The sequence below is a fragment of the Aspergillus thermomutatus genome, assembly GCF_002237265.1.
Source record: "Aspergillus thermomutatus strain HMR AF 39 chromosome Unknown NODE_308, whole genome shotgun sequence".
Classification (NCBI taxonomy): Eukaryota; Fungi; Ascomycota; class Eurotiomycetes; order Eurotiales; family Aspergillaceae; genus Aspergillus; species Aspergillus thermomutatus.
Window position 1 is genome coordinate 23,299 of NW_020798358.1, and position 7,526 is coordinate 30,824.

The 7,526-nt window shown below is 50.4% G+C and overlaps 4 protein-coding genes across 4 annotated transcripts; 1 reads left to right on the forward strand and 3 right to left on the reverse strand.

The window, feature by feature from the left end:
• Positions 1 to 94: 94 nt before the first annotated feature.
• Positions 95 to 1,824, reverse strand: CDV56_103403 (uncharacterized protein; the record flags this gene model as incomplete). The annotated part of the gene is made up of 2 exons (XM_026757022.1): positions 95 to 742; positions 805 to 1,824. The coding sequence occupies 2 exons, from the start codon at positions 1,822 to 1,824 to the stop codon at positions 95 to 97; spliced, it is 1,668 nt and encodes a 555-aa protein (XP_026610504.1).
• Positions 1,825 to 2,211: 387 nt separating this feature from the next.
• Positions 2,212 to 3,093, reverse strand: CDV56_103621 (F-box protein; the record flags this gene model as incomplete). Its single annotated transcript, XM_026757240.1, has 1 exon — positions 2,212 to 3,093. One exon carries the CDS (start codon positions 3,091 to 3,093, stop codon positions 2,212 to 2,214), a length of 882 nt encoding a protein of 293 aa, XP_026610505.1.
• A 963-nt stretch (positions 3,094 to 4,056) lies between these two features.
• Positions 4,057 to 4,979, forward strand: CDV56_103818 (SDR family oxidoreductase; the record flags this gene model as incomplete). Its single annotated transcript, XM_026757437.1, has 3 exons — positions 4,057 to 4,486; positions 4,538 to 4,884; positions 4,935 to 4,979. 3 exons carry the CDS (start codon positions 4,057 to 4,059, stop codon positions 4,977 to 4,979), a joined length of 822 nt encoding a protein of 273 aa, XP_026610506.1.
• Positions 4,980 to 5,062: 83 nt separating this feature from the next.
• CDV56_103910 (uncharacterized protein) lies at positions 5,063 to 6,460 on the reverse strand (the record flags this gene model as incomplete). The annotated part of the gene is made up of 4 exons (XM_026757529.1): positions 5,063 to 5,222; positions 5,284 to 5,444; positions 5,514 to 5,872; positions 6,448 to 6,460. 4 exons carry the CDS (start codon positions 6,458 to 6,460, stop codon positions 5,063 to 5,065), a joined length of 693 nt encoding a protein of 230 aa, XP_026610507.1.
• Positions 6,461 to 7,526: the final 1,066 nt, after the last annotated feature.

The window sequence follows — 7,526 nt, forward strand, 5'->3', positions numbered from 1 at the left end:
TACAATGCTGAATTTCATTGGACCATCCTAGAGTGCCACGCCATGTTTTGATGAGTTGAATCGCCGCTGAGTGGATTCAATCATTGTACAACGCCTACAGCTGGATGTCGGGACCGAGAATCGATAGATATGGCTCGATGAGAAACTGATCCCAGTCCACACCCCAGCCAATGTCCGGCAAAGCGGCGTTGGCCTCGGGTTCCGGCTGCGCCTGGAAGGGTTCGTAGCCCGCCTCGACAGCTTCCAGCTGGATAAGCTCCTTTCGCTTCTTTGCTATATTGAGGCTGAGAAGATGCCGCGCTATTGACAATGCCTGACGGGTCAGTCCTGTGTCTGCAGCCCTGACAAGATGTTCCAACCCCTTGAAGGCAGCAGGGATGTGAGCGGAGGAGGCCGGCGTGTCGATCGCCAACAAGACACAGGCATACTGGAAGACGCTGCCTATGACGTTCCAAAGTAGACGGCCCTGGTTGGCTAGCTGCTCAGCCGCCTCCACTGCGTCGTTACCGCTATCAATGACGAGTTGAATTATCTCGTCCGTTATGCCTGTCTTGAGCTGATAAATGCGTCGATAGAAACAAAACGCAAGGTCCGCCTTAGTCGCCACCAGGAACGGATGGGTGAAATCGAGTTTCCTCAATGCCTTGAGACGCTCAAATAGCTCCTCCCTCGGAGTTGGAGGCTGACATTCGAGCTGGAACGGCGAGTTGGGCGACGGGATGATCTGGACGATTTGCACGAACTGGTCGGCAACGGACCCTTGGATCGGGATGATAGCCTGACAAGTCACGGCCCAAATCTTACCGCCGAACGATCGTACTCATAGGACAGCATGTGATGCCCGGCCCACGAGATCCAGAAAATTCGCCTCAGCCGGTCCGCATCATGTCCAACAACAGCGGCGCCGGCGACAGACGCCATCCTTTTGATGTTCTCTTCCTCGTGCAGCCCTACCACTTCGCAAAGGTGCATGAGAGTGCACGACGCGACCCAGGCATTACTGGGGCGGGTTGTGGCCCGTAGATAAAATAACCGCATGCCCCACGCGATGATGTGGTCAATGCTCAGCATACGCATGGAGGCTGGATCATCGAGAATAGCTTTAGCGTACTGCACCAGGTCAGACTCCCGCGGGTATCTGGTTGGGGATAGGAACGACCCGAAAGCAGCGACGCCGGCGGCTACGGCGCCAAAGGCGACCGCGGTGCTGCCGGAGCCATGATAATAATCCCGACATCGCTGGGCGTAGATTCTCGGGTCCATGTAGTCGCCGACAGGGCCCATTGCAGAGAAGTACACATTCGAGTAGAAGGCGAGGTCTTCCTCCGAGATAAGTTTCCCTAGGAAGCCATAAGCGTTGGAAGCCTCCTCGGGGCGGATCCCAAAGTTGTAAGCGAACGAGTTGATCTTGGGAGGGCTGTCGGAGCCGAGAGCCACGCCCAGGATGTGCGGGAAGGCCATGGCCGCCGATGCTCCGGTGTATCTGGACTTCTGCTCGTCGAAGATGCCGGCCCCGACGGTAGGACTCTTTGTCAGTCCATGGGGAGCTCTCGCGACATGAGGTTGGCTGTCCGGGCTGCGCGATTTGGCGGTGACCCCGCGCGCCATACTACTCCCTCCGTCAAGAATGACGCGCTTGGCTAGGGGTGGAGCGTGCCCGCCTCCATCCGCAGTGCTAGTGGTGTCGTCGTCGGCGTACCTGCAGTTATATTCGTAGGTGGTGCACGTGCCACAGGGATACTCCGCGTCGCATTTTCGCTTGCGCTGGTGGCAAGGGATGCATGCCTTCCTTGCACGCTTGCGCTTGCTGATTGTCGTCGACATGATTGCTCAGTTGCTATGTCATAATCTTGGAGTTGATCGGCTCCCCTGCAAATGACATATGTGTAAGTTGATGTGCTGTTCTCCACCAAGTAAATATGGGGCCATAGCCACCTGGGCAGATACCTTTTAACCTATTATTATCTTTTAACTTATTCTGCCTGCACCCACTGCTTACCCCTTTTAGTAGTTTAATATATTTATATAGACGCTCCATACCTCTATATCTACTTATATTCCTATATATTCTTGAACACTACCACCATACCTTTTGATATGCAGGGTTCGATTGTCATAAATACCAGGACTTTTTGATGCCTTTTGGCACCCAAGCGAGCATCCCAACGCATCTGTTTCTTTAGTCCCAGAGATGTACATGTCATCGTCAAGCTAATCCCATAAATGCAAATCTTCCAATTCCCCAGTCATCCCATGAAGTTTCGGCTGTATTCCCATTTCTCTATAGGCAGCCTTAATTCTGTCCATTGCTTCTTCATCCTGTGTTGGCCCCTCATCATCCGACTCCGTGCACCCGTTGGAATAGAAGCGAAGCCAAACCACAATCTCACAGTTCAAGATTCTGGTAGAAAGTTCCTTCATCTCACAACAGGGGTCTCGCACACGCGGAAGGGCCTGACACCACCAGATAACACGTTTTACATTGCAGCGCGCGTACCAGTCATTGTTACCAAAGAGCAGCTCCTCAAAGAAGTCTCCCATGCGCAGGCCGTCCGAGAATCCTTCCGGTTCACCCTGTATTCGGGCTGTTAGTTGGTCACTACCCTGCGTGCGATTACGTCGAAGATGGCTCACGGGAATCTCGAAGAATCTATACCCATGGCCCATTCCGAACCCTTCCTCGAACACGGCAAACTTAGGCACCGGCGGCTGCTGGACCAACATTCGTCTCCAGCTTGCTTCCGGTCGGAGATATGCGGCTAGCTTTTGAGGCTTTTTGATCATGTCGAATGTAGAAAAGGCAGATTGACCGTAGTCATACTTGTCTTCAGGGTCGTTGGGGTCAGTGGCATCAAAGAGTGCAGAGAATGCTACTGCCAGCATGGAATTCTGAAGTGGCTCTTGATTTGGAATCTTTTCGATGGGAGTAAAAAACAGAGCCTTTTGCATAGCAGTTGAGTATTTGATCGTCGTGAACCAAGAGCGACAGGTTCGTTGGGAGCAGAGTAGTGTGCGCATATCAAGTTTTAGCAAAATCATCCCCAGAATCTCAGGGATCGAGAACGCGATCATTGCGGCATTGGACAAAGGCATTGTGAAGAGATAGTTATGGAAGAGGAAGGGTAGTATGTCACAGAGCAGAATTAGAAGAAACGCAGGGTATAATAGGTAGTTGACACTCACAAACTCTAGCTACGGCTCAGGCTATCTACAGGTGCATAGACAAGACATACAGTCGGCCCCACTAGTTTGTAGCATAACACGTCTCCCACACACGCGTTTTCTACCCTCTACCTTTCTTAACAATGGACCATGCCACGCAGGCCCCTACAAGATATCGATTTCAATAAGAGACAGGGAGATGAGTACTCTGTGGCTCAATGGGGGAGATAAGTGAAAAGCTTCAAATTCCGAAGTCATCCATTCAATATACAATTGAAAAGAATGCCCCTCGTCAGCAAGGGAAAACCTAACGCGGCGCTGGTAGGCCTAGCCTACTATCACATTCATGGCCATATACACATTGCAGCCCTGGCCTCTGTGTTGTTTTACAAACACAGCAAGGTAGCATACAACTCTGACAAGGAGTATGTGGCTGTCTTCTTTACTAGAACTGACTTCTCTTCCTGCTGAGCAGACCCCACTCACCTACTGCATGCTCACAAATACATACCATGGTCTGTTGCAGTCTGCTCCTGTTCGCTCACAGATTTGTCCATAATGCAGCTAATGATTAACTATCACACCCCTCATCCAGAGTGTCGGGTCTGTAGAGTGGTATCGCCCATGCAGCCATCAGACCGTGATCCTGCTTGAGTAGCTAGTGCTTAGTACCTATAGTCGCAATTTGCTAGCAGCCTGTTGGCGCATCCCGCGGAAACCTGAAAACTCGGCCTTATGAATGGCTACGACACTGTCTTCTAAAGTGTTTCTATGCTTCAATAGTACAACCCTTCCACACAGTGCATCAACCCCTTTTTTGTCGTTTTCGTTTTCCATCTTTCATTTTTTTTACGATAGAGTATTTTCCACTCTCCCAAGATCAGGTCATTAGGTATGCCCCGCTCCGTCCTCATCACCGGCTGCAGCGCGGGCGGCATCGGATCCGCCCTCGTGGAAGAGTTCCACGCAAAGGGTCTCCATGTCTACGCGACGGCGCGGTCCAGAGCCAAAATGAGCCACCTGGAGAAGCTGCCCAATGTGACGATCCTTGAGCTGGATGTCGCTTCTGGAGAGAGTATCGCGGCCGCCGTTGAAACCGTCCGAAATCAATCTGGGAAGCTGGACATACTCGTCAACAACGCTGGTCAGTCTCTGGTTTTTCCAGCCCTGGAGACGAGCATCGACGATGCGAGGCGTGTTTTCAACGTCAATTTTTTCGGTGTGATTGCTGTTACACAGGCGTTCGCTCCGTTGGTCCTTGCCGCCAAGGGCATGGTTGTGAATGTTTGTTCGATTTCGGGGTTTTTGTATGCGCCGTGGATGAGTTTGTGCCTTCTGTTCTTATTTTTTTTGGCAGTATGATTAATGCATATAGGTGTATACAATGCATCCAAAGCCGCTCTGATGCAATGGAGTGAAACAATGCGGTTGGAACTGCAGCCGTTTGGTGTCAAGGTTATTTCTCTTGTTACTGGATCCGTCGCGACAAATGTCATGTCCCATGCCAATCTGGGCTTACCTGAGAACTCACTCTATCATAAGGCTATCGAGGAGATTCAAAAGCGCGGAGTTGGTGAAGATGTGCAGACAAAGAGTGCGGCAGCCATCTTTGCAAAGGACGTGGTCAGGGATATCTTGGCTGGTGCCTCTGGTCCTATATGGCGGGGAGCGTTGACCTCGATGGTGAACTTCATGTACAGATTTGTACCTACAGCACTCTTGGTGAGTCAATTTTCTGCGATTGGGTGGTTTTGATAATAATGGCCGCATAGGATCTTGCAATGAAGACTGGGACAGGCATTGATCGTTTGCCTTGACAGGTCTATTCCTTCACATGTAGCTAGATGCCCACTGATGCATAACCTTCACTCTCCCTCTGTAAACAATCCATTTGTTCTGCCTAGTCATCCCTGAGGACCACACGCATCATGAGCTTGGGCTTATCCCATAGCAAGTGCATAGCTACGTCGTGATGCCAGTCCACATCCTCGTCTACCAATTCCATGTCGTACTGATAGTGTAGCTTTGCCAGAGTCAAACGCAACTCTAGCCAGGCGAGTCTGATTATGCACCGCTGTTAGTCTGATCACGAACAGGAAGACACGGATGTCTGCTGCTTACCCCCGTCCCAAACAAAACCTTGGCCCCAGTGAGAAGGGCTGACTGGCCTCGAGCTGATCAAGATTATTGGCCCCAAGCCAGCGCTCCGGGCTAAACGTCCAAGGACTGTCGAAGTTCGTCGCGCCAAGGCTGGCTGCCAAAGGGTTCGTGGACACAATAGTCTGAAGGATCAGTGGGTTGGTCAGCTACTAATCTCAGCGTTCTGCAAGTGACACAGCGTAGAAACATACCCAGTTCTCCTTTATATCGAATGTGAGTAGATTACTCCACATCGTCATATCGATCTCCTCCTTCGAGACTCCGCGTCGACCGACCTGATCGATGAATCGATCGATCACCTTAGTGATTAGACTCTCCTGCTCACGTAGGGATCGATCCGAGAATGCGGTGGCGAGGAATTTGCGCATCTCGCTGTGCTTGGCTAAATCCCTCTCGCTCACTATGGGGCTTGCCTGATCGGCGAAATTCCCTCCATCGTAGAAATCGCTTTTGATGAACGTCGGACGGCCTTTGCGTACCCCGTAGATATCTTTCCAGGACTGTGCAGTGTTAAAGGAGAGCTCGTTTGGCACAACGCGCACGACGGGTCCTGAAGGCTTGGTTAGCTTATCGCAGCCATGCCCAGGGCACAAGGTCCATTATCCCACCGTATTCTTGGTGCAATTTCAAAGTGTCATATGGTTGTCGACCGCCAAGGTAGCTTAATAAATAGTTCAACTATAAATCTCCATGTCAGAAGTTACCGAAATCAGGTGGTCAGCCAACAGCATGGTCAACTACGAGGTCGTCCTGGCCAACGGCAGCATTGTCCATGCTAACGCCAGCTCCAAGTACAGTGACCTGAACTGGGCTCTCAAGGGTGGCTCACAAAACTTCGGCATAGTCACTCGGTTTGACTTGAAGCCCTCGGATATACTTGTAAGTTTTACATACAATAAACTACCGTACTCTTCGAATACAGTAGGTTCCGTGATAGAAAGTTCGGGGTCCGCCTGACCTGTCTTGACAGTCTGTGTCCATAGATCCAGCCCCAGTAAAGTACTTGAATTAAAGCCAACCCGGACAGTGTACCCAGACTAGAACCAGCCAGATTATTTTGCGCTTTCGGGGGCGAAGACATACTATTTTACACACACGAACGAGAGAGAGGAAGACGATACTTACTATGTTGCTTCATCTGCGAGACGCGATTGCTTCCTACCTGTTCCAATTGCCCAAGCACCCGGTCTCCCTTCTCCATGCGTGCGCCTTCATCACTCTCGCCTGGCTCCTGTTGTCTTGGACGGTCTCTCTCCCCCCCCCCATAAGCGCAATCACCTTGTTCCTGGAATTTACATAGCCGGCCTGGATGACGGGAAACGACCCCTCCAAGAGGCCCGACAAGTCTTTATCAACGACTGCGCTAGCCTAATGCTTGATGGCTATCAGAAAGTAGGCCAGCAGCTGAGCCCGTTCCCAAACAGTCTGCTAATAAGTAACTTCATCCGGATGATAGACTCAAGGAGGATTTTTCTACATCCCTTCACCAGCCGGGGAACGGCTGATGATTCCCACGAAATACTTGGAGGAATTGAAAAACTCCCCAAACGACGAGGTCGATTTCACAGCCAGCTTCTCCGAGATGTTCGAGGGAGAATATACTACGATCGGGAAAAGATGGCATCTGCATCCTCCGGTGGTGAAGAAATCGCTCAATGCTAATCTTGGTATCTTTCTTCTTTCTTTTCTGCAGATCAATTCACGGCGTCGAATGATTCTGAGCTTTTCTTCAAGCCTGAAGGGAACGCCAGGTCCAGCTGAGCGGACTATTTGTACAAAAAGGACACATCACTTCTTCTTATTTCTACAATATATACGCCCCTAGCACAACACAACCCAGCACTTTGACACAAAAAAAAAAGAAGGAATTCTTCTCATACTCATTTCAACATTATACTCTTATTCTATTCCTCATAGTTTGTTGAGCCAGATTTGTGGTAACTAACTAGTTAACGTAATCCACAAGCGAGAGGGCCACCCAAGCGAGCGGGCCACCTCACGCGTTTCAGACGCGGTCACAATACTCAACCAATTCAAACCACCACCATGTCTCCAAAACAACATCAAAAATCAAAAGATTCAGTCGAACAAGAAGGGAGAATCTTACTTGCGATATCTGCTCTGAAAAAGAAGCAAATTTGCAATGTTCGTGAAGCTTCACGCATTTACAATGTTCCGCGGACAACACTTCAGCGGCGATTAAA